The sequence below is a fragment of the Bradysia coprophila genome, unplaced genomic scaffold (assembly GCF_014529535.1).
Source record: "Bradysia coprophila strain Holo2 unplaced genomic scaffold, BU_Bcop_v1 contig_520, whole genome shotgun sequence".
NCBI classification, from domain to species: domain Eukaryota; kingdom Metazoa; phylum Arthropoda; class Insecta; order Diptera; family Sciaridae; genus Bradysia; species Bradysia coprophila.
The window spans coordinates 44,600-72,235 of NW_023503771.1; the positions used below are offsets into that span (position 1 = coordinate 44,600).

At 37.4% G+C, this 27,636-nt stretch overlaps 2 protein-coding genes and 2 long non-coding RNA genes across 4 annotated transcripts; 3 read left to right on the forward strand and 1 right to left on the reverse strand.

Annotated features, from left to right (window-relative positions):
• Positions 1 to 675: 675 nt before the first annotated feature.
• Positions 676 to 14,927, forward strand: LOC119082980 (leucine-rich repeat neuronal protein 1-like). The gene is made up of 2 exons (XM_037192619.1): positions 676 to 1,731; positions 14,910 to 14,927. The coding sequence occupies exon 1, from the start codon at positions 711 to 713 to the stop codon at positions 1,707 to 1,709; it is 999 nt and encodes a 332-aa protein (XP_037048514.1). The 5' UTR covers positions 676 to 710; the 3' UTR covers positions 1,710 to 1,731; positions 14,910 to 14,927.
• LOC119082981 lies at positions 4,179 to 11,649 on the reverse strand. Its single transcript, XR_005088763.1, has 3 exons — positions 11,617 to 11,649; positions 7,073 to 7,075; positions 4,179 to 4,189 (listed from the first exon to the last, which is right to left on the reverse strand). It is a non-coding gene; the product is annotated as an uncharacterized LOC119082981 (long non-coding RNA).
• Positions 13,305 to 15,516, forward strand: LOC119082979 (esterase FE4-like). The gene is made up of 4 exons (XM_037192618.1): positions 13,305 to 14,117; positions 14,189 to 14,393; positions 14,445 to 14,898; positions 14,959 to 15,516. The coding sequence occupies exons 1-4, from the start codon at positions 13,305 to 13,307 to the stop codon at positions 15,131 to 15,133; spliced, it is 1,647 nt and encodes a 548-aa protein (XP_037048513.1). The 3' UTR covers positions 15,134 to 15,516.
• An 11,888-nt stretch (positions 15,517 to 27,404) lies between these two features.
• LOC119082977 lies at positions 27,405 to 27,636 on the forward strand. Its single transcript, XR_005088760.1, has 2 exons — positions 27,405 to 27,539; positions 27,591 to 27,636. It is a non-coding gene; the product is annotated as an uncharacterized LOC119082977 (long non-coding RNA).

A 27,636-nucleotide genomic window follows, 5' to 3' on the forward strand; every position in this document is an offset into this window, starting at 1 on the left:
ATCGGATTTTTTGATGGATTTGGGTTATTTTCGACGTGAGTGAGGTGTTCCAAGGTTGGTTCCTAAATTTTGGGATGACAGATGATTCCTCTGGCACTCTCTAACTTCCATCGGATTTTTTGATGGATTTGGGTTATTTTCGACGTGAGTGAGGTGTTCCAAGGTTGGTTTCTAAATTTTGGGATGTGTGATGATTCCTCTGGCACTTCCTAACTTCCATCGGATTTTTTGATGGATTTGGGTTATTTTCGATATAAGTTAGGTGTTTCAATATTGGTTTCTAGATTTTGGAATTCAGGCTGATTTCTCTAGATTTTCTCTGCCACTTGTGACGCAAATTTCTTGTTGCAAAATTTTCTTTCACAAATTTTTTGAGTCAATTTTTTGTTGGTAAAACTTTTGCGTACGACGCACAATGCGTCACTCTCAGCGATATCAGTTATTTTGTAAGTAAGATAAAGGACTTGCGGAACATTTACCCTTTAAGGTTTTTTTTTGACTGATCGTGTTAACAAAAATTTTAACATTTAACGTTTTTTCATCACATTTCCATACATTTTTAACCATAGTGAACGTGTTGCGTACGGTGTATTTTCTTTTGTAAAACCCATGACTTACAGTCAAGGGAATAACCGCGCTTGTTTCGAATATAAAACTCCAGCAACGATTTGACATCATTTCAGTTTGGGTAAAATTGTGGCAAAGTGAAAATGGTTTTGAAAACGCTCATCCTACTTGTATCAGCTTTGAGCTTCTCATCGTCGCAGCAAATGACGTGCACCTACTCGATCAACACTGCTTATTTCGACAAACCATATCAGTGCACGTTGAACGTGAACAATCCCGACGGACTTGATGATGCTATTTCTATTGGAGGAACGCATTTAGGAACGAGTATAATGGATCAGTATGGTAATCTGGTGTCAACATACAACAACGATTCGAGTGTTCAAATCGTTAAGGTCGTCGGTGTCACCAAAAATATTCCAACGGCAATTTGCAGACAGTTTCCAAACATTCGGGAATTGGATCTTACTGATACGAGCCTCCAAATTCTTTCTGCAACGAAATGCAGTAAACTGATCAGTCTTACGGTGTGGTACAATCAGATCGAGGAGTCGGTCGTTGACTTATGCCAATACCAACCGGCATTGCAACAGATTACGATGAGTTTCAACAAAATATACATCTTGAGTGATGTAACGTTGAGAAGTTGCAAGAACCTTCTCAGGTTCCAGGTCGCAATCAATCAGATACCCACAATTAGCTCTACATTTTTCGCCAACACGCCAATCATCCAGTCAATAGCCATTGGAGAAAACCCCATTACAGTGATTCCGAATGGACTCTTCAATGGATTGTCCAAACTGTTGTTTTTATACATAAACAACTTGCTCATCACGGACCTTCCTCTTAACATATTCGCCGACACAAATCAACTGAAAGGATTGAATATGCAAAACAACAAACTGATGACCATCACTTCGAAATGGTTCACGAGCGCAACACTTCAGAGTATCACTGACATCAATTTGGACGGCAGTGACGTCAACGCAATCGATCCGGTATTCTTTACACTAGCAACAAATTTGTACACATTTTCTTTGCTCAACAACAAGTGCTACAATGGAAAAATAACCGATTTTGTCGCGAAAAGATCGTCGTATATGCCAGGTTTCCAAGTCTGCATTAATAACTTTACGGCATAATAACCTAAAGTTGGTGGGATAAACGTTCTTAGATTTTGTATAAAAATATCATTTCACGGTGGGGCTGAACGAATTTTAAATAAACGAGTAAGTTTCCATCCAAGTTTTTTTTTCATAAGTGAGTTGGGGGAGTGCTAAGAAAAAAAAGATTTAGCAAAATCCACAGAACTGTTTCTGAGAACCAGCACCAGCGTCAGTCAGGGCTTGTGGAACAGTGAGGACTGAAGATTTACATTGGAATTGGTAGAGGGACAAATTCTAAGATTTGTTGCTCTCAATAATTTCTTCATTGAACAATAGCAGCTGAAAGCCAAAATTTCACCATATTCAAAGACTGATAACTCCTTTACGAAGCAACCGAGGAAGCTCTTGAATGGTGATCCCAGACTAGTTTTGCAAACCCGTTCGAATAACCGAAAATGTATTTTTGAATCGAAGTTTTCTGTTACATTTTCAGAAACTGCACTATTAGGCTACACTCGGCGAAATTTGGTCGCTTCTATACCTTACTTGCCATACATGTTCCTGTGCAAGAAATATTGATGAAAGAGTTTTGCATCGAGGTCGTTGACTATTCACACATTGTGCGATTAGTACATACAATAAATTATTTCTGCAACCAGTGCCTAAAATAAGGATTTTTTGCCGGGGGGGGAACATTTCTGGGGGCCTTTTTTTCTGTGAGATATGGACCTTTTTCATTCTGATGAGAGAATACCAGATACCTTAAGCCGAAGTGGTTTTTTTTAGAAAGATATGATGTACCAGGTACTTTTTAGCCATATGAATGGGAAATCTCAGACAATCGTATTTTTTGGAAAGTCGAGTGGGCGTGTTGTCTAAAGTTTTTGTCTGAATTATTGGGGATGTTCTGTTTATCCATTATCTTCGAATTATTGATAAGAAACGAGTAAGCTTTCACATATTCTGATTACTAGATATTGAGCTAATCCAGTCCCTGACTGAGTGTTTGATGTAGAGAATATAATGAATTGATATATGTTTCACAAAAGAACTGAAAAATGTCTCCAATCTCAAGAACTCTCAGTCTATAGACATTTGAGGTAAAATGTGAGACTCTAGAACGATGCTATAGAAGAGTAATTGGTGAAGGAATGGGTTTGACCTTTATTTTTTATCACTTGAGTGCTCTTACATAAACTCATTAAATCTAAGGCTTGTGCAGAATCAGCTACAGCTGAACATCTCCAGCTGGTCAACAAAGACAATAACTTTGTATCGAAAACAATTCAAAGTGAAGCTAAATAGCACGTATGACTGTAGTAACCTCGTTGTTCAGAATGTGTTTTGATTGTATATTATAGAGAAAATTCACAAGAACTGTATGTAATAAGTGGAGCTGGAGCACCCTTGATTTTATTTTTCAAAATTTTTTAAATGTCGACATGGAGAAAGGATAATTTTGACAAGTATCGTCAATGGTAGCGATCGTTGGACTTTCGGGTACAGGTAACTGGTAATAACTCACTGCCGTTGCGGCTTCTTTTCGAGCCGTTCTCGTGGAACCCATGATTTTCCCTTTATTGCTCACCGAGCGTTCAATGTAGCTCTCAGCAACTCTATCAGATTGCCAACCACAATGACGTTTAATGTCATTCATATTCACACCAGATTCCGCCATAAAACTCGCAGATGATCGACGGAAGCAGTGACCAGTATATTCTGACGGATTGGGTAGCTTTAAATAGGTTGCGATCTTCTTGGGAAATCATCCAATCGTATTTATCCCAATTGATTGTCGCAAACACTTCACATATCGACAATTCTGAAGGAAACGTCGACATTCTGTATTTGGCGGTCATAATACAGCGTAGCACTTGACAATTTCAATCAGATTCATTCCTTCGGCGCACCCTTCAGTCTCGCACAAAATCTCGTTCCTTTTTCGTCTTAGTCACAGGTTGGAACACTCGGATATAACCATCGACATACTTCATGTCATCGATGATTAAGTTTGTAAGTTCGATTCGACGGCATGCACCATAAACTCCCACTATGAGAGCAACCATATTAATTTTTACGTTAGTTACCTATCAGTTCCTGCAACTTCACGCTGGCCGGATCATTCTCATTTTCCGCCCAAAATTCACTTTGACAAAGTTCTTCGAATACAACAATATCCTCTGGCGGAACAAATGCCAACGCCATCAACTGTCGAACACCAACTGCGAAACTTGAATCACTGACATATCGACTTTGTAGTCCAACAGTTTTGACATGGCGATAAATGCTCTGACACAGATGAAAAAAGCATCCATGCGATTTAGCGTTTGGAAAATATTTTAGGGCCGCCGATACAGCACCGACCTCGAAATCGCTTATGATGTACTTTGGTTTTAGTTCTGGGACGTGAATGGATATGATCCGAAACATTTCTTCATAAGAAGATTTTTTTTGTTCGGAAGCAATGTATACACTAGCGGCACGTACCATCCGTTCACTCGACCTATGAACGATTGCTACATGTAGGACATAACACATCATATTAAAGGCAAACACATTCTTACCTTGGACAGTAACTGTTCGAATAACGGTGGTACAATGTCGAACGTTCCATCGATGGACATTATGTCTGCTTCAGCGAGCACATGCAAATTGCGTACCGTCGAATATATAATAATTCGATTTGGACCGCGTCCACTATCGTACAACAGAAACAGTTGTCCATTTATTACTTTCAGCTCTTCGGGGATTATTAATTCATTCAGTGAAGTAGGATTTTTAGGCAAATCAAGATTTTTCCTTTCCCGCCGAACACGTTGCATCATAGATGAGGTTTTGGGTAGTGATGCAGCAACAGATACATCTACATTTTCATTCAGTTTGGCCACTACGTTTCTTCCCATCTCTGAAGATTGTTTAGCGTGCCTTTTCATATTTGCCATTACTTTTGCCTTTCCCACAAGTGTCCCGTCACCAACGTGGGCATGTTCTTTCGATATTTTAAATTGATTTTCTGCTGGTGCATCTAGATAACGAATTAAGCGCCCTGGACACTTCAACGACTTACAACTGTAACCATGAAACAAAAGCCTTTTTCACAATTTGATTAACAAAAGAAATTGAAATTGTTCATCTGTACTATAAACTAACACAAATCACTCAATTTTATTATTATTGATTCACTTACTTCGCACAGTTGTAATAGAAAACGGTGTTCGATTTGTTGTGTTCATCCTTGTGATATTCATAACCAAGATGATAAACCTTATCATTTACTGACTTATTACTTTTTAAAATAGTTGCAGGAGATGTATCCATTTCGGGCAACGATCTCTTTTGAACTGAATCAGTTACGTAGCTTCTACAGGTTGACCAAAATATGGGAAACAATAGACAACAATATCACTACACATACACACTGAGTCAATTGCAAATGATAAACATATTTTTGTAAACAATGTATGCAACGACTAACAAACAATCACATTAGCTTATGTCCCGTCAAAACTTATATTAACAATCTGTGTTAGATGCAGAACAACGTGCAATATGAAGCGAAAAAAATTAAAATAACCGTTCAAAACTTTACAATTCGACGATTTGTGCACACATAGTTTGTGGGCAGGGCCAGTGCCCATGGGCATTTTTTTCTCAAATGATGGGCATAGTGGGCATGTGGGCACAAAAATTTGCTATGCCCACTCATCTCTAGCCCCTTACAGAATCCGGATAATTTATCCGGATAATTCCTTAATTTATTGTCGCTATGTGACACTATCTTTTATTAAATTCTGGATCTGCGACGCTGATCAAGAAGCTTCAAAATACAAAGTTGCAACATCCAGTTTAATTAGGGTAATCAATCTAGTTTTCGTAATTTCCGGATTTCGAACTTTCAAGGGGGTAATCTCCGTTTCGCAGATGACATCTACCTGATGGCAGCTGATCTAGATCAGGCGCAAATTATGTTGCAACAGCTGAATGAGGAGTCAAACAAAGTCGGCCTCAAGATGAATTTGTCGAAAACGAAAATCATGACAAACATTGACGACGACAGAGACATTAAAATCGGTGATACTGTCATTGAACGAGTCGACAGTTATGTGTACCTAGGTCACAAATTGAAGTTGGGTCTAGACAACCAAACTGCAGAAATAAAACGTAGAATTGGTCTTGCATGGGCAGCGTTCGGAAAACTCAGGCTAATTTTCAAAAGCAAAATGAACAATAGTCTGAAACGTAAATTGTTCGATACGTGTGTCCTTCCTGTGCTCACATATGGAGCGGAAACGTTAACGTTAACAAAAGCTTCCGAAAATAAATTAAGAGTGGCACAAAGAGCTATGGAACGAAGTATGCTTGGAATTACGCTCAGAGATAGAATGACAAATCAATGGATTCGACAACAAACAAAAGTCGTTGATGTCATGGAAAGAATAGCATCTTTAAAGTGGAGCTGGGCGGGACATATTGCAAGAAGGACGGACGAACGTTGGACCAAAAAGATCATGAACTGGAGACCACCTAAAACACGACCTAGAGGTAGACCACCAGAGAGATGGAGTAATGGTATAAAGAGAATTGCAGGCGCAAATTGGCAACAAGTGGCAACTAATCGTTCGGAATGGAAAAGAATTGGGGAGGCCTACGTCCAGCAGTGGACAGAAACAGGCTGAAAAAGAAGAAGAAGAAGAAGGGGGAAATCCTCCCTTGGCCCCCCCAATGCGGGGGCTGCCGCCCCTCGACCCCGCTTTTTTTTGAATTATTTCACGGCCTGCGGCGCAACTACCAACCACATCAGATTTTTTTTTCTATTCTTCCTTTTCTTTTTTATGGCTGCAACTGTCAACACGTTACAGAATACCTTGGTTAATCTATGTGACAAAAATAACCAGAAGTTTCTTTTTATATCAGGGGGCTGCCGCCCTCTGAACCACCGCTTATCCTTATGCCTGCGGCGCCATTCTTCTACTGTCAACACGCAACAGAATACCTTCATTAATGTATGCGTCAAAAACAATCAGATATTTCTATTTATATCAAATTAATTGGGGAATATTCTTTGGATTGGACCAGTTGTTTTGAGTGAAACAATATTATTTCAGCAAACGTTTCGATGTTTATTTACATCATCTTCAGTGCATATCTTGTACATAAGAAACAAAACAAAAAATAAATTTGGAAATTAAATAAACTAATTCATGGCTCACTCACTTGCTCTCTTTGAGAGTATTGGCAAGTTAATCATAAAAATAATTAAAAAAAACTTTGAAAGACTAGTTAAAACGATAAATTAATAAATAAATAAATAGTAAAATTGAGCATTTCATGCTTTCGTCAGGTACAAGTTATCGTTTATGACATTAATTGACATTGACACTTAGAATCGATTAATCGACAATCTCATTATCATATCACTCTAATCACAGCATGAGCGGGCGGCAAGAAGGGTAATTTGAAATCATTTTAAATTTACGTGGGACTTTTATGGACTGCCTTCGTTCTTCTATTGGACTGGATGTCTTTGTAAATGTTTAGTAGATTCATGTATCCATCATGCAAATTGTTAGTGTCCCTTCGGAAATTATTGGCTCTGTCTCCCGAAATCCTGATGTAAGAGGATTCGATGAACTCACGTTTGAACTTGTCAGGCTCTCTATCAAATATCAGCACATTGTCAATGGAGAAATCGATTTGATGTTCTTTTTTCTCTTCCTTTTCCATTTCTATTTATATCATGTACGACAACATCGTGAGGATTAAAGTTATCCGGAAAGAATACGCATTTTTGGTCTCCGCATTTTGCAAGATTACTCTTTTTTTGATTCACCATTCACCACTATTCAACTTTTCTCATTGAGTATCACTCAACCGTACTCACATATACGAGTCTCTTTTATGGGATGTGACAATACGTGATACGTTGGCTCCTTCATACATAAATGAATCTTCTAAGAAATCAGGGTCAATCGCAGAAAAGGCAGAAAGATTGAAGCATAACCATTATATAGATCTGAAAGAAAATTATTTATTCACTCCTATTGCTTTCGAATCGCTAGGTTGCATGGGCCCAGAAACGAAAAAATTTGTCTACAAATTGGGGTCATTAATGAAAACAGCTTCAGGAGAACCGCGCTCCACCGATTACTTATTACAGAAAATTTCAATCGCTATTCAAAGAGGAAATGCGGCATGCATTCTAGGAACATTAGGGAGAAGTAGAGTAGATGATTTTTATTTATTGTAATATTTATTTGTTGATGAAAAGATCGTTTTTTTACTGACTGCGCCTTTATGAGCAGTCTTTTTTTTCGCTTGTTTAAATAAATAAACAAGGCATCAGAACAGTCGGAGCGTTTGCTGCGACTTAGCCCCGTACGACCCGTAATCCTATTTCGTCCGTAACCATAATACATCCGTACCCGTAATACGCCCGGAACCCTAATACGTCTACAACCCTCTAATGCGTCTGTTACCAGAATGCAAGTCGAGTTGGGCGTTGTCAAATTTACTGAAAGTGTTCATTTTTAAAATTGCGCATAGCGCAATTACGAAAGCCCGTACGAAGTACCTCTCAAATAAAACCAACAATTTACGACATTATTTTAGAAACCCAAAATTTTTTGCCAACTTTCCATTGGGTATTCAATTACCTCTTAAATGAAACAAAAAACTAGAAAAATCGGATGAGATTTACTCGATTTATGTGCAAAAAACACTTAGGGCCGAGTAGCGGCCTTAGTCCAAGGGCCCAAATTTGAAACTTTTTTCGCCACGTTCTTTTCGGTATTCAATTATCTCTCAAATGAAACAAAAACTAGCAAAATCGGATGAGATTTACTCGATTTATGTGCAAAAAACACTTAGGGCCGAGTAACGACCTTTGAGCCCTCCCAACAAGCTCGAGTTGCATCTTACGCAAAAACAATGTTCAGCAACTTTGTTCTACTCGTCAATACCTTTCATTTGTTATATCACAAGCAGCTATTGCGTGCGTATTTCGGTAGATATCGTCGAAAGACTGAAAAACACCTATAGGGCCCTAGCTCTGGAAGGGCCGACCCTACCATGCCCATTTTCGAACTTGACCTTACTTTTGTCGATACCAATCGGGGAAAAAAAGAATTTTGAAAAAAGGTTGTGATTTGCTCAAGCTAGAGGGGTCACAGACGGACGGACGGACGGACGGACGGACGGATGGACGGACGGACGGACGGACATTTTTTTTATTGCGGATTCGTCATCTATTAACATAACCAAATGCTTTGCCCTTACTGTCTGCTTCCAATTCGACGTGTTACAAACGGCATATTAATCTTATAAGCCCCCAGTACTTCGTACGGGGCTAAAAATTTGCTAATATTTAAAAAAAAAACAATGTTAACCATACTTTCCATGATTTTTTTCCATTTAAAAAAATCCGGAATTCCGGATTTAATCCCGACAAAATTCCGGACTTTTATCATCCGGATTTTGTATTGTCCGGATTTTTTTTGTCCGCATTTTTTTAATCCGGATTTTGTAAGACCACCCATTGGAAGTACATTGGCAGATAAATATGTCTCATCGGGAGCATTTTTGAGGAATGAATACGCTTCGATTTCTTTGTCAAATATCATCACCATTATGTTTCAATACAGCTCTCAGGTTGTTGTAACCGTCGATTTTAACGTTATCATTCACACACAACGTTAATTTCAACATCGAAAATATTGACCACAATGTCGGGGCCGACAGATTCCCCAAATTATCCGTTGTATACCAGCAACGCCTTTTCATCGATTGTTTAGACCCGTACGAAGTGCTGGGGTCTTATAGGTTTACGCATACGTTTGTAACACGTCGAATTGGACTCCCTGAGTAGGGGGAAACCTATTGTAGTTGTCCAGAGATGCCAAATCAGCGAAAAAAAATGTCCGTCTGTCCGTCCGTCCGTCCTTCCTCTAACTTGAGTATAGCGCATCCGATTTTAAAAATTCTTGTTTTCCCCGTTTGGTAATGTCAAAAGAAAGGCTAAGTTCGAAGATGAGTGATTTTTGATCGACCCCTCCCCAGCTGGGGCCCAAAAAGTGCTTTACGGCTTTTCGAAGATATCTCCGGACATTTAAACGCTACACTTGTAAGTGACACGTCAAATGAAAGATATTTACAATACCGATCGACAAAAAAAATGTTTATGGAAATCGGATGACCGACTCGTGGGTTAGAGCTCTTGGTGTGAACCACGTACTGGGCGGCAAGCAGTTTTTGCTTGTAGGTCCCAAATTTGAACCGATTTCGACTACATTCGCATTAATAGATAGGTATGACCGTAAAAAACAGGGAAAAAAAAGTTTATGAAATTCGATTCACCAGAGCGTAAGCTAGGTCTCTTGGAATGAACTCTTATCCGGCTACTGGGCCGTACAGTGAACGTGGAGTATTTTGTCAATATCTCGAGTAAATTTTGACGGAATTTCATGAATTTTCTTTGTTTGAAAGATTAGTACTATTTCCGGTCTGATAACAAAATGGCTGCCGGCGGCCATATGGTATTTTAGTAAAAGTGATATAAAGTGGGAAAAATGGTACTTAGAGAGTTTCTGTTTACATGAAAATAATGTGTTAAGTGTGAGGGGTTTCAGGGATTCCATATGTGGACATCTATATATACCTATATTCATTTATATTGAGCTATATACAGGCATATAGAGCTATATAATAGCATATTCATCTGTGAAATGTTTATTTATAGTGAAATATAGTTAAATATAGCGGTATATAGCCGTTTAAATAGGAATTTATGAAATTTGTCTTCGTACGGTAACAAGGCAAAGAGTGGATAATGTAAGTGATTTTAAAGGGCGAAAAGCTTTTCAGTAAAGAAGAAAATGAAGTAACAGAAATGAAGAGTTCTACATTAGAGACTTTTGATACGAATAGGTGTTTCGTACTAGTCGGAGTTAGCTATGTTTAAATTTTCTTCTATATACGCCTTTCTAGAAAATTGTCGGAAGTTTTTTGATATTTCTCTTTCGATTTTTCCAGTAAAAAGTTTTTTATAGCGCGTTCAGCAGCTGCTTTAAAGTCCCAGTCATCGTCGCTTGAAACCATCACAAACCATCAGTCATAGTTATATTGATTTACTTACTTAATTCAATTCTTCGCAGTAAATCTTCAGCTGAAGATGACATAATGTTGTAATCTACAGAAAAGGAATTTTGGGATTAAATTTTGTATTATTAGACCAAACCCTCTTATCTTATCTTCATAATAGCTTCGGTAGTGTTCTAGGTGAAGCTCTACGTGGCAATATTTACTTGAATGTTTAATTATTGTAGTTCAGGGAAGCAACCCACAAAAACTGCTATTTGATGACAAATCACTGACATAAATACTATGAGTCCAGCCTTTGTTCACAAGAAGGTTGTTAAGATATAATTTACAAATTCAATAAACACTGACGCTCTTCCTCATGCAAAATGATCTTACACTAGTTAAAAACCACGGTGTGGTTGAATAGTTTTATTAAACATGTCGTAGCAAATTTGATATTTTAACGTTCCACCAAAACTTTTAAATTTTGAACCGTGCAGTCCGGAGTTCCCGGACCATGGCTCCCTAGGTGCGATAGATCTGATTGGGATTGCAATCGATAGAGTATGGAATTTTAATAGTCATGGTATAAAAAATTGGCCCCGTGCGTGCTGGTTTCGACTCCGTTCAAGCTGAAAAAAGACGAATTTTGGAAGGTTGTACAGCAAGAATCCACGCCTGTCCACAGTGGGCCAAGTGCTGAGACTAGCAGCAAAATGGAATAAAGTTGTTTGGTTGCGAAAAATTGTCATGAGTGTGACTTAGGTGTCGCTATAGCTTATAAGTTTCAAAACTTTGGCCAGATAGCAGATAATGGACTACTGTAAACTTCTATGTAGACAGTTTTCAATTACTAATTACCTGTGACAGACCTGGAGCCTGTGGTATTTTGAGTCCCTCATATGGTCTTGGAATTCTATTGGATGCTAAAAGGTGCCCATGAATATGATAGGGCCAGACAAAAGGGAAATCGGAAAATAGCCACTTTTTGTCCTTGATCTGAAATTGGTATCATTCGATGCCCACGGACCCCAATGAACAGAAAAACCATCGCCAGACAAAATTCAGCCGGCAGACAAAATGAAAAGTCCAAAATTGTCAGTTTTGGTCGTCATATCCCTTGGCGTCAAACGTATGACACACATCCAAATGAATGAAAAACACATCGCCAGACAAGAAAAAATGAGAACTGTAAGCCGCCAGACAAAAAGAAAACTCGAAATTGGTTTCTATTTGTCGTCATAAGCCCACGACCTAAAATTAATGTCATTCAACGCCCACGGACCCAAATGAGCAGAAAAACACTCGTCAGACAAAATTCATTTAGAACTGTGAGCCGCCAGACAAAATGAAAACTCGAAAATGGTCACTTTATGTCGTGATAAGCCATCGACCTGAAATTGGTGTCATTCGATGCAGACAGACCCCGATGAATAGAAAAACACAAGACAGACAAAATTCAATGGGAACTGTGAGCTGCCAGACAAAAACAATGTTTTCTTTTCGTCTGATGGCTCTCAGTTTTTAGTGTATTTTGTCTGGCAGCTCATAGTTCTCTTTGAATTTTTTCTGACGGGTGTTTTTCTATTCATTGGGATCTGCCGCATTGAACGACGCAATTTCAGGTCGTGTCACATCACGACAGAAAAGGTGATTTTACGAGTCATATTTTTGTCTGGCGGCTCAGAGTTCTTAGTGAATTTTGTCTGGCGGGTGTTTTTCTGCTCATTTGGGTCCGTGGGCGTTGAATGACACCAATTTTAGGTCGTGGGCTTATGACGACAAAAAGCGACGAATTTCGAGTTTTCCTTTTGTCTGGCGGCTCACAATTCTCATTTTTTTTTGTCTTGTGATGTGTTTTTCATTCATGTGTGTCATACGTCATACTGACAGTTCACATTGAATTTTGTCTGGCGATGGTGCTTCTGCTCATTGGGGTCCGTGGGCATCGAATGACACCATTTCAAATGAAGGGCTTATCACGACTAAAAGTGGTCTAACTCACGAGTCGGTCATCCAATGTAAATACCTTTAATTTGATGTATCACTTACCAGTGTAGCCTTTAAATGGCCAGAGAAATCTTTGGAAAGCGTTAAAGCACTTATGGGGCCCCAGCTCGGGTCGGGAGGGGTCGACCCAAAATCGTCCATCTTCGAACTTAGCCTCACAATTTCAACTACCTTTCAGGGGAAATTTTTTTCTTTTGAAATTGGATTTGATTTACTCAAAATATCGACGTGACGGACAGACGGACGGACAGACAGACGGACGGACAGACAGACGGACAGACAAAATTTTTATTGCGGATTCGTCATCTATGAACATAGGCAAACACTTTGCCCTTACCGTCTGCTTCGAATTCCATCAATTACACACGGCATCGTAATCCTATAAGCCCCTTCGTACTTCGTACGGGGCTAAAAAATATATTGAAAAATGTAACACGCATCGTCTGAAATCCCGCTACTACAAGCTCTGTTATTTCTAAATTTTTATCCGACTTCAGAGCTTAATATAAATGCTGCCTCTTAGTGACTTTGCTATCAGTTGCTAAAATGAAGTCTAAACTGAATGTGTTCGTCTATCTGATAATATTGTACGGTTGTCTTACAACATCAGCCGGTCAAATTGTGCAAATTGAAGATGGTTTAATTGAGGGCAGACAAGTGCTAACTCGATCAGGGGTTTCGTTTAATGGATTCTTTGGCATCCCATTTGCTGAACCACCGATAGGAGAGTTACGCTTTCGCGCACCTGTTCCCAAGACACCATGGGATGGTGTACTTAACTGTACAGTGTTTGGTCCGATGTGTATGCAATTTGGTGCTGGGATCTTTGGTTCGGAAGACTGCCTTCAGTTAAATGTGTTTACGAAAAATTTGCCATCGAATGGAACGAATGAACGAATACCAGTGCTTGCATTCATACATGGCGGAGGCTTTACTTCCGGAACAGCAATGAATCATGGACCAGAATATTTGATGGATCGAAACATTGTTTTAGTGACCATTCAATATCGACTCGGTGCGTTCGGTTTTATGGCACTGGAAACGCAAGACATTCCAGGTAATCAAGGGTTGAAGGATCAAAATCTCGCCCTAAAATGGATCCAAGCCAACATTCATCATTTCGGTGGTGATCGGGATCGAGTCACAATCAGTGGACTTTCAGCGGGTAGCGTTTCCGTGACTGCGCACATGGTGTCGCCGATGTCACAAGGACTGTTTCATAATGCCATCGGACTTAGTGGTTCGATTGCGTCACAAGTGCGACCCTCATCGAATAATATTGAATTAGTGAAGGAGATAGCAACACGGGTAAATTGCACTGTGGACACGATTGATAGCATGGTGAATTGCCTTCGAAATGTAAGTAGAATTAGTCCCACCTCTTTCGTATGTTTGCAGCTTAACTCTGATGTGAGTATTTCTCTACTTAGACTTCCGGTGACGATATTGCTAACAACATGGATACGACTTATTTCCCTTGTTTAATATACCCCTGGTCACCTTGGATTGTAGAGCCTGACTTTGGCCAGGAGAGATTTATGATTGACGATCCGAGTGTATTATTTCGCGAGGGAAGCTTTAGTAGAGTAAACGTAATGGCTGGAATAACAGCCCATGAGTTCATATGGCCTGCAGGTGTGTCTGCTAAGCGGTTCCTATAATTTGTATTTATAAATTCCATTTTAGTTCTACTTCATGATCCGAACGCAACAAACTATTTGAATGAAAACTGGGACCGTATTGCCCCAACTTGTTTCTATTTTGAGGGAAACGAATTTACTTCGGCTGAGGAAATGGCAACCACTCTGAGGGAATCATATTTCCCATTCGATGTAATCGACATCCGATCGTTCAATAATCTGAACAATCTCTTTGCCGATGCAATCATCAGCTATGGCGTACACAAATTCGTTCATCTGGTCAATACGTTCATCGATGTTTATTATTACAAATTTTCGTACATTGGCCAGTTAAGCTTTTTCCACTTTCCGAGATACTTTCCATATGGCGCCCATCATGGTGACGACATTCAGTACTTTTTCAATTATGGTTGGGAAGGAATAGCGATTCCTTTAGGTCATCCGGATAGTGACGTTGTGGAACGTATGACTAGAATATGGGAGCAATTTGCTTGGACTGGGTGAGTGCGTCCAGACAATTTGTTGTTGGGTATGGATTCATCGATTTATTTCGAAATTAGGAATCCGAATAATAGCACGGATGAGTACTTGGAGTACATGATCTGGCCGAAACACGACAATGCAGCTGAATGGTATTTAGATATTGGGAATCATCTTGTCGAGAAAAATGGATTGTACTTGGAACGGTTCACTGTTTGGGACAGTTTCGATAAGAATTTAACGAATCACTTCTGAGTTACAAAACGATATTCCATCAAAATTCTTTGTCTGTTACAATGAAACAATGTGAAGTCACGAAGAATCCTTGGACAATAAATTTTGTTTATATCTAAATCAGACAAAAACCTCTTAGAACCCTTTCTGATATCAATACTTTTGTAAGTAAAGGACTTGCGTCACCCTTCCTCTTCTAAGAGGTTTTTGTCTGATATCAGTACTTTTGTAAGTTTTAAGGTTAAAGCGCCAGTTACAACATATCAAAAGTTTTTTTTTAGAGACGAAGAAAGCAATTTTATATGTCCCGTAACACAAAAGATAATACCAAAACCACATTTGAAACAGGAAAATCCAACTACCCGACAATTTTCATCTTTGCCACTGTTTTCTGCTTCTAAAACACTGAGACTTTGTCGAAGACACCAACCTTAAAATTGAAACACTTTTCCAGTTTTGGTCATTTCGCCCGTATTCTACTCCCAAAACTCTGAGACTTTGCCGAAGACACCAAAATTACATCTGCCATACATTTCGAAAAAAGTCTAAAAACATAAAATTGAAACACTTTTCCAGTTTTGGTCATTTCACCCGTATTCTACTCCCAAAACTCTGAGACTTTGCCGAAGACACCAATTCTCCATCTGCCACAGTTCCCGAGATATGTCTAAAAACTGATAGTGACCAAATTTTCCAGTTTTTGTACATACGACCATTTTCTACTCCAAAACTGAAAGTAAAAAACTTTCCAATTTCATCTCCAAACAGCCTTCATATCATAACATATCGAGAAAGACATACAAATACTTACAGTTTGTTCAAAAATGAAATGCATAGTTTTTAGTATTTCGAGACATTTCAAAATTGCAATCTGTCAGATAGTAAAGGATGCGTTTAATTACCCGGCGCATTAAAAGATTTGAAATTTGAATGATTTTTTCCACAGCTACATATTTTTGCATGTTAAGTTTCTTACATTTTTTGCAGATAGCATTTTAATAGTAGGAAACTTAGATTTCGTAGGAAGAATTCGCGGACGGAAAAATGTAATGTTATTTTGAGTCTGAGTATTGTTCTACATCTATGATTTCTCTTAGATCGTGTTTCTATTCAAACAAATCGATGGTCTTTGAATACTCAAATCTGTAGAAAGACCGTCTGCTTCATACATTTAGCAAATTTTTTACAAGAAGTTTTATCAGCACTTGAAGTGACGATATTGGAAACACGAATAAGCATCAGGGAAAAAAAATTTGTCAACAATTATTTTCTACAAATATATAAATATTTGGCACAAATATGTACATATTTGTAACAAATAAATTCGCAATTTATTTGTGACAAATATGTAAAATATAAAATAATTTTAAATTATTTGTTATAAATATTTTAAATATTTGTGACAAATAAATTCCAAATTTATTGTGACAAATATTTAAATTATTTGTGACACATATTTTATAAATTTGCAACAAATATTTAAATTATTTATTAGAAATAAATTCAAAATTATTTGTCATAAATATTTAAAAAAAATTGTGACAAATAATTTAAAATATTTGTCACAAATAATTTTGAATTTATTTCTCATAAATATTTGAAATATTTGTGACAAATATTTAAATATTCGAACCAAATTTTCAACATTAAATTTGCTTCGAATAATTGAATTTTTTTCCGTGATGATTTTTTGCTGCTAATTGAAGTTGAACAGTTAGCCGCTGTACAACACCATCGATTTCTTTGAATAAAGACACGATCTAAGATAAATCATAGATGTAGAACAATACTCAGACTAAAAATAAATTTACATTTTTCCGTTCGCAAATTCTTCTGACGAAATCTAAGTTTCCTACTATTAAAATGCTATTTGCAAAAAATGTAAGAAACTTAACATGCAAAAATCTGTAGCTGTGGAAAAAACCATTCAAATTTCAAATCTGTTAATGCGCTGGTTAATTAAACGCATCCTTTACTATCTGACAGATTGAAATTTTGAAATGTCTCGAAATACTAAAAGCTGTGCATTTCATTTTTGAACAAACTGTACACACACACATAAAACGTTCATTTTACATTTAAATATATGGGGCTTGTATGGGAACTTCCGAAAGCCCTAGCTCCTAAACGAGATCATGTCGACCCAAATTTTTTTTTGCCAAAAGTCTTAGAATCATGCCCAGAAACTACTCCCAAAATTTCAGAAAAATCGTAGGCGCCGTTCTCGAGATAGATTCCACAAGCAAACAAACAAACAAACAAACAAACAAGCGTAAAATTCATCATTTCAGAATGGGTCAAATCTGACCTTTCCTATACAAAATTCTAGATTTTGAAATGCAATATCTCGGCCAATTTTGAACCTTATGAGACGTGCGATAGCTCGTTGAACTCGTATTGACGCCCAGAATACGATTATAATACTTTAAGAGTCGTGGGAGCCAAGGGGAAAAAGTCAAAAAGTTGCTGTATATATGTTCCTTAGTCCCTGCTTACTAACGTGCAGGCATGATGTTTAAATGTTGATGCTATCATATGAAGTACACAGATGAATTTTGTATTCGTTTCAGTATGTTTGCGCATTTTACATCCGCATACTAATTTGAAATAGTTATTTACGTTACAAGTATCGAGAGCGTCCAAGATTGCAAATCGTGATGTGATTTTTCAGCAATTGTCACATCACATTTTACGATTTTATGCTGTTGATCATAGCCTCAATTAAAAAAGATTGAAGATAATGTGCATGAAACAAGTAGGAAGAAAAATTTCAGTCATTCGATGCCCATCTTCTAACGTGTAAACATCTCTTGCTAACAACTTGATAGTTGACTAACAACTTGATAGTTGACGAGTTTACAGAGCTCTTTTGTAAGAACTTCATTCCTCAAGTCAATTCAGGAAGATTCAAGAATTTTTAGAGTTTTTACCAATTTTTTGCATTTCCTTCTAAACTTTTATGATTTTGACGTTGTGGTAGGTTCGTTCCTAAAACTTCATGGCATAACTTCTCCTCAGAAAAAGATCTGACGGATTTTTTAGGTTTTTTCAGATTTCTTTTAGTTTTAGCTAGACATCTCAGATTTCAGAAGTGAGAACAGGTTTGTTCTTACAATTATGTCTTTGCATAGGTTAGTAATTTCACGCCCAACTACTTACTTACTTACTTAGACGGGCACTACAACCTCCACTCTTAGTACTTTCAGGATCAGACTCAATTGCATTTTTCCATCTCGCTCTTGGTCTTCCTGGTCTGCAATTACCATCTGGATTCGTACTACACGCCCACAACTTCCAAAACAACTGAAATCCCACAAAAGCCTCTAAAGAGGAATAAATGACGCAGTTCCGATAATAATAAGTTTGCCATATTCTTTAGCGATGAAATACATCACTACACCATTGACACTGTGGAACTACAAAGATTGAAATGAAAAGTGTGCATAGTTGCTCAGTCGGTTATAGCATCGCCCCAGAAAGGTGAAGATCGTGGGTTCGGTTCCCACCTGTGCAACAATTTTTCATTTCAAATTACATGCCCACAAGTACACCACAATCATTTACACATACTCATTTGGTACTCTGATGGTCTGTTGGAAGAACCGCAACGTTAAATATATAACGTACAGCCAGGTGCTATATGAGCGAAGACTGGAAGCCAAGCAATCGGGGTGGACTTTATTGTACCAGTTATGATGCGAAGACTTTCGTTTAATTGTGTGACGATCATATGTGTGTGGGCGCTGTTGATCCATATCGGTGAACAGAATTCAGCGACGGAGAAGACTAGTGCCAGAGCTGATGTTTTTAAAGTGTCCGCATTTGCTTCCCACGATGTACAACATAGTTGTGCAGTATGTTGTTTCTGGTTCTTAGTTTTGCGGCTGAGCTCTAAAGGTGTTTTCGGCAGGTCAGAGAGCGGTCGATGTACTTTGGATCTTTGTTATGGCCCATCCGTTTTCCACAGAACTGCAACTGAAGAACATACTTTACTTGATGGTTCATGAGATGGAAACTGATCGATTCAGTTTTGGTTCAGAAATTGATAAAAAAATCCAACTTTCGAAAAACAATTTTATTTCTTATTCGCTTCCAAGAATTACATATTTGCTGTGGATTTACATATCTATTGAAGGTCATATTGAAGCGTAAAATTCATCTATTCGTTCGATTGCAAGAACATTTTAGCACCAGGTGTCTACTGCACAAGCCCCATTGATGTTCCTGACAAATCCGGAATTACAATAACATCCATCAAATTCTGGATTACATACACCTGCGCATGCGCCTGCAGTGGCATAATTTTCGCAAGTATATTCACAGCCGTCATAGTGTATATATATATTTGGTATATATAGTCTTAACGGGAGTGTTGTATTAAGTGAAACGCACTGCTTGACAATATTATATGGAATGATTCTTTATTCACTTAAGTAACATATTCATGGTTCTTATACTAAAGAGAGAGAACTTACTTCTCTCTTACTTAATATAGTAAGGGGCACTACACCATCCCTCTTCGGCTAGATTGGTGTATGCCAATCGTATTATTATTTATTTCGTACATTATTTATTTCCTTTTGAAAGTTAAACTTTTCTTAGTCTTAAAACTAACCATTGCTTATAATTTATTAATTTTTGGGATTTGATTTCACTTTGTGAGATTGCGACTCTCACCGTCCCTTTTTTTTTTTAAAGAAATTTATGATAACATAATTTCAAACTGAATTGCAGATTGAAATAAAGATTAAATTGTAAATTAACCCTTAATCTTTAACCTTAATTTAAAAATAAAACTTCACAATAAAATCATAAAAATATTAAAATCATTCTTTTATTTTTGTGACGATTCATTCATATTTTCGGACTCTATCTTTATGCACAGTTTTCAAAAACTTGTCGCCATCTGTGATCGTAACATTTGATCCTTGGATATCCTTAACTATGAATGGACCGTCGTAGCGTTCCGAATGTTTATCATATGGCTCCTTAAACAACTTTACTTTATTATTTAACTCTAATTCTATCGGTTTGGCAGAACAGTCATAGTTCATTTTGTTCCTTAGTTTCATCTTGTCAATAAGATTTCTGGCGTCTACGTGTGCTCTTTGTAGTCTGCACTTCGCTTCCCTGCTAAAGTCATCGATATTATAGATTGGGTCAATTCGACCATCCATCCAATCGAATGGGAGCACTGGGCTCTTACAAAATATCAATTCATAGGGGGAGTATTTGAAATCATAAGACGCGTGATGGGAGATATTATAACAGAACGAGAAATATTTTGAATATTCTTCCCAGTTATCGAGCTGACCGGAAATGTAAGTTCTGACATACTCGTTAAACGTTCTGTGACTCCTCTCTGCTGTACCCACTGTCTGATGGTGATAAGCAGTGGATTTGCTGTGGGTCACATGGAAAAGGACCCATAGTCTTTCTAACACTGAATTCACATATTCCGTTCCCAGATCGGTGATGACCTGTTTCATCAGGCCGAAGATTAACACGAAATTATTGAAAATAGCTCTGGCTACCGTAAGAGCCTGTTTGTCCGGAATAGGAATGATTACCAAGTATTTGCTTAAATCGCAAATTAACGTAATCGCATAGCGATTTCCATTAAGGGAAGTAGGCAATGGGCCTATGGTATCTATCACTACTACATCAAAGGGGGCCTGGGGAGTATTTGTTAATACGAGGGCTTCTTTGTTCTTCACACTGACTTTCGTTAGTTTGCACTTCGTACAACTTTTGACAAAAGAGGCAACATCTCGCCTCATGCCTTTCCAGGCATAATAACTCCTTAAGTTTGCGTAGAGTTTCTTGTGACCTACATGTCCTCCAAAAATCGGATTGTCATGAAAGTACATTAAGAGTTCATTTTGTTTTGTCTTATCATTGATCAAAATCGGGCTTTTAATTAACACTATTCGTAGTTTATTCAATTTATTTTTGCAAATTTCTTTAAAAACGTTAATTGATACAAATTTGAACATAATATCGTTTAGCGACCACTGAATTTCGTTAAAATTTTTCTTTATCGCAATTTCTTGTAAACTATTAATTACTTTCTCGAGAATTGATAAATCATTGCGTATTTCTACCGGAACTTTCATACTGATCAGTTTCTTATAATTTTCGTATATATTGAGCTCTATTACCTCGTCTTTACTTCCTTCTGTACGCGTACACATTATTCGAGGTATCTTTTTATTTATATGCGCATTTAATTGTTCAATTACCGGTACGTAACTTATTTCTTGTGTTTTATTTAAATTTTCATTGGTCGTCATTTCATTTTCCTTTTTCAAATTTCTTGTTTTGGATCTTGTCATAACATATACTGTCTTTGTTTTTCCATATAAATCTAGTAAATCTTTAATATTTAATCGCGATAGGGCGTCGGCCACTACATTCTTAGCTCCACTAATGTGTTCTATTGTGAAATCGTAGCCTTCGAGGTCCAGCCTAATACGAATAAGTTTAGGAGACAAAGTCTTGTGCGTAAATAGATAAATAAGTGATTTATGATCTGTACGGACTCGGAACGGTACTCCGTACACATAAGGTCTAAATTGGGTCAAGGCAAAGTGAATGGCCAAACATTCTTGAATTGGAGTCGACTTCACTGCGTCTGCTTTAGACCATGACTTTGATGCATAATAAATTGGTAGATCATTGTCGTCATGTAGCTGACTCAGTACAGCCCCACAACCTGTTATTGAGGCGTCGACTGTGACTATGAAAGTCTTAGAAAAGTCTGGGTAAGCTAAAACTGGTGGTTTTGTCAAAATTTCCTTTAATGTATCGAAACTTTCTTGGCATTGTTCAGTCCATTCAAAGGTCACGTCTTTTTTAGTCAAATTGTTCAATGGTTTTGCTATAGTCGCAAAATGTGGGATGAAACGTCGATAATAATTTGCGAATGATACAAATCTGTGTGCAGCGTTTTTGTCTGTGGGAACTGGATAATTTTTAACTTTCTCGTGTTTCCTAGGGTCTGGCAATATGCCATCAGGAGTACACAAATGTCCTAAAAAGGTTACTTCGGGCTCGAAAAACTTGCATTTATGAGGATGTATTTTCAAATTTCTGTCTCGCAACACTTGGAATACTGCTTTGAGATTTTGTAAATGATGCTTCTCGCTTTTCCCTATCACGACTACATCATCAATATAGAGAAATGCCTGTTCTGGGGGGATACCTGAAAAGGCAATTGTCATCATGCGAGTAAATGAATTCGGTGAAACGTTTAACCCGAAAGGCAAAACTTTCCATCTGTATGACCCAGTACTAGTACTAAAAGACGTTATGTCTCTGGAATTCTTTTCTAATGGCACCTGGTGGAATCCCTGGAACAAATCAATGACCGAAAAACATTTTGCGTTTCCCAAACTATCTAATATCTGATCCATTCTAGGCAGTGGAAACTTGTCTGCCACTAATTTTTTATTAACTTGGCGATAATCCAGACATAGTCTCCATCGTTCACGACCATTCAAAGGGGGTTTCGGGACTAAAATCAAAGGGCTATTATACTCGGATGCGCTTGGTTCTATTAAGTCATTTTTTTAAAAATTCATTCACCTGAGCTTCTATTTCATTAATCTGGCTGTGCGGTGTACGGTAATTTTTTATATAAACCGGTGTGTCATCTTTTAACCTTAATTTTTGCTCATAAAAATTGTTTGTAGTCATCTTGTCAGTTTCTAATGCGAAAACGTCCGCATATTCTTCTATCAACGGGAAAAGCTGTTCTTTAGCGTAACTAGGAACTTTGTTTTCTAAAATTTTCAGTAAAGTTTCTGTCCTTTCTTTAGAAGAGATTTCCTTTTTCGTTGTGTAAACCTTATAATCTGACAACTTCTGAATTGGTAGACGGTCATTTTTCATTATTTGTACTTTATCCGTAGTATTGAGAATTCGGATCAACGGCTGAGCTGAGCTAATTATTGTGCGAGCTGTGAAGACTCCTGCACTAATTTCCCAAGAATCGACCCACTGGGGTTCTAACACTTCTTTTTTCAAATTGAATTGTCTAATTACCTCACTTCTCGCGGGTAAAACTATCGTATTTACTTCGGGACCTTCCCTTATTGGTACCGTAATCATTTGTTCGTTTAATGTAAATCTAAACGTCATATCTCCGTAATTTATATTGCATCTAAAATGTTTCATGAAGTCTTTACCTAGGATCCCATCTGACGGAATATTGAATTCATTTGGTACTACATGTACTGGAAAATTTACTCTAAAATCGTCATTACCCAACGTCGCATTCGTACAACCCAAAGTCGTTATGGGATCTTCCGTTATTCCTGTTATGTCAATCAAATTTTCTACATCTAATAGCGCTCTTGGGCGGACTGCGCAAATTTTTAAGAGAGTTATGTCCGCCTGCGTGTCAATTAGGAATGTGCATTGTTTATTTGAAATCGAACTACTCAAAACTATAAAATCTGAGTAGTTTGGGTTCATAGATAGAACCTTCCTTTGGACTATTGAGACTGATACGGCATCATTGCTGTTGTTTCCCCCAGCTGCTGGTATCGCTGAGGGGCTTCCTCGTTTCCCAAAGCCTCGACTATTCTAACTGAGTGATTCGGATAATTTTGATAATTCTGATAACTTCCGCGACCACGACCACGGCCACGATTCCAGGATCTTCCTCTACCATTATTACCTCGACCATTGCCGTTTTGATGGTAATTATTATTTCCACCATTCCATTTATTATAGTTTCCATAATTATTACCGTAATTACCGTAACCACCACGGCCTCTACCTTTTCCCCGTTTACCTCTAAACTGTGCCTTGTATGCTAACACTTGCTTTTCCTGCTTTTCGGTAGACGATTCTAAAATCAGTTTAGCAACTACTTCATCAGGATCATTGTATTGAGACGCTGATAATACGGCTTTAATCAGATCACTTCGAGCATTCGCCCGACACATGTCAATAGTTTCATCTACACACATTTCTCGTGCTTTGACCTTACCAACACCTTCCAACACTAAAGCTCTTTGTAGTGCTTCACTCAATTTCGTCGCTTCAAGGGCAAAGTCTTGAACCTTGAATCTGTCAAACTTCAAAGCCTGTAACCTACTCTTTACTACTTTAGACGTCTCAGGTTTAATGCCTACTTTAAGTCCATCAATTATTTCTTGAATAGTTTGTGGATCTTCAGGGACTGATTCCATAGCCTTATCTTCCAATTTAGTCATTAAATATGTTATCAAAAGGGTAACGTGCGTCGTACCTGCCATCTTCTCGAGAAGTTTGATAGAGTTTATGAAAGCTGTAAGGGCTAATGGGTCACCTGCATAATTCCTAGAGATAGTTTTTCCTGCCAAGGCAAGAAACTCTTCAGCTGATTGTACCATTTCTGAATCTGAGTCTGAATCACCTTTATCAAGTACTTTTGGGTCAATTTCTTTTACTCCGGGGGGTACTACAATGTGTACTTTCAAAGTTCCAAACAATTTGAGAAGACGATCTCTAATTTTTGTGTGAAATTCCGTACAATAAGTCAAATGGTCTTCTTGCAGATCGTGCGTTCTTATCAACTTTGTCGCAGCGTTATATACTTCAATAATGTCTTGTAAATGTTTATCGAAAGTTTCACGTTGAATTTTCCTTTTAATTGAAACACTCAGGCATTTATAAATTCTTTCAAATTCTATTCTGTGTTCGTCTAATTTAGTACTTAATTGTGTCCATGTAGTCATACTTTGCCAAATAAAAAATACTTATTCGTATCAACTTCACCAGATTTCCAACAATATAAACACATCAAATGAATCTATTCGTTCGGGCTTGACAATAAAACCAAATTAAAACCAATGACAAGACCATCAAGAAAAATAAAATTGAAAAATAAACAATTAAAAATTCCGTTAAATCAAATAAAGGCTTTGATTCAAACGTTTCCATTTCGTACCATTAAATACGCTTTGTTTGCTTTATCAATCACAATGTTGCAATTATTTTCAAAATTTATACATCCTGTCCCAAACTTAGTATCGTATTTCTTTCATAAAATAATACCAAATACCGATTGTAAGCGAAAAAAAAAATAATTCCAAAACTGCGCGTGTAAAGAATTTCAAAACTGCGCGTGTTAAATTCGCTGACATCAGAAAAAAATATTTTTTCTTTCTTTTTAATTAGAACAACTTTTCGTCGTATTTAATATTTCAACATCCTGTCGCAAAATAAACAATCGTTCTCATATAACATCGATTTTAAAACGTAAGCATAAAATATAATTTTCAATCGCGTGTCGTTACATATAAAAACTTCAAAATTTAAAACATTTTCTTATAAAAAAAAAATCAAATTTTAATTTCCATAACTCATACCTGTTGCTATGTGTATCTGTTTACCCAGGGCCAAATTTTGTACGACCTTACGCGCCTGTGCGATCTATGATTTTCTGTGCCTTCGCTGTTGACTTAGCAATGTTCTCCTGTTTTCCACGGACCCCACGGACCAAATTTGTACGAATTTTCGTGCCTGTGCTCTTGGATGTCCATCAATTCCAGTAATGTTATTTGTTCATTTATTTTTCAAATCCCGTCAAATATTGTTCGTGGTTTATTTTTCTGTTTTTATATTCAATATTCAAATTTGGCGTACTTGTCTCTCACGCTTTACGATACACTTTTTATGTAACGTGTAAAATTTATAGATAAAGTGAATTGCCAATAGTACCACTATTATTAATAAACAAATGCCAGTGCTGGTTTTGTGTTCGGAAAATTCTTGAATTATATTGACACTATTAACATCAGTATTACTGTTAGTACCATCCGTTGTGGCGGTTTGCGGCTTTGAGTCAGATGTGCCCATAATTTATTCATTTAATGATTCACTTTATTAATAATTATTTACTTTGCAGTACAACGGTTTCACTAACCCGACCACTTATCGTTTTTTTTTTTTTTTATATCACTGTCACTGTCGCCATGTATATATATATTTGGTATATATAGTCTTAACGGGAGTGTTGTATTAAGTGAAACGCACTGCTTGACAATATTATATGGAATGATTCTTTATTCACTTAAGTAACATATTCATGGTTCTTATACTAAAGAGAGAGAACTTACTTCTCTCTTACTTAATATAGTAAGGGGCACTACAATAGCATGTTTGATATGTTTCGTTCTGTGAGCACACAGGATTGAAAATTGAAGTTCCTATTGCTGGAGATGTTGCAGAGACATTGTAAATGTATTAACAGAGACAAATTTTCTTATTACATTGCACAAAGTCATAATAATGGTCGTGTTGTCGTACCTGCAGCCACGAAAACGTTGATGATTAAATAGATGCCAAAAAATTTCATTTTAATGAGGTCGACTGTATCTACGGAGACACGATTCACTAATGGAAAATGACTTTTTCATTACACTAACTACGAAAGTTGTAATTTTCATGCTTCGGGGCCGAAAATGAGGGCAATTTTTCGAATTTTCTCGGGTTTCCGGCCCTCTGCATAAAAACTCACATGTGCACCTGTTTGGGACGGTTGATTTAAGGCGCTTTCGCATGTAGACCTCACTTCGTTCGGCCTACAATCCGCGAAATTGCCAAAAATCAATCGTCCAAAACAGGTACACAAATGACTATTTCGCTTCCCGAATGAGATGCGAAAGTTTAAAAATTCAACTCTCAGTAAGCCACGACATCACAAGAGGTGCGAAAGTGCTACATTAGTAAGTGTTACGTCAAATGAAAGGTATTTACAATACCGATCGACAAAAAAAAAGTTTATGGAAATCGGATGACAGACTCGTGAGATAGACCCCTTGGTGTGAACCAGGTTCAGGGCGCCAAGCAGTTTTTGCTTGTAGGTCGGCCAAATTTGAACGGATTTCGACTCTTTTTGCTGTCATGGGTCTTACGGATGTAAAATGTTTGTCACACAATGTTCACTACTATGATTGAAAATACATGGAATGTATGATCAAAAACCTTAAATACAGAAAATGTTTGTCACACTTTGTTCATTCCTTGATGCCACGATAACCTCAGTAATTCTAAACGGATTTCCAAAAACTTTTTTTAATCGACGAGGAATTAAATTCCTCAGATCAAGTTCGAAGATGGTTATGAAGGACCGATGATCTTAAAGATATTCCCAAAAGATTTTTTGTCTCGTCGCTTGATGCCACGATAACTCGAGTAGTTTTCGACGGATTTCCAAAAACGTTTGTACTGAAATTACTCGGGCTAAGTTCGTTAATCGAAATACTGGAATCTGCAATTTATTCTGAAAAAACTTGCTGTCTATGCTATAAAAAAAAATTACGAGTGAACTTTGCGGCCAGAGCGAAACGAGTGCCGTAATCACATGAGTTTAAATTTATCCAGGAGTTTAGCAAGAAATACGTCCTCATTACAGCGTCTTTTAGCAGACACAGTAATATCGAAGCATCTTTTGTTTGAAAATGTAGAAATAAGCAAGGTTCAGAACCTTGAAAATAAGCTCCCTTTGTTTATTCTAAAATTTGGTTTTC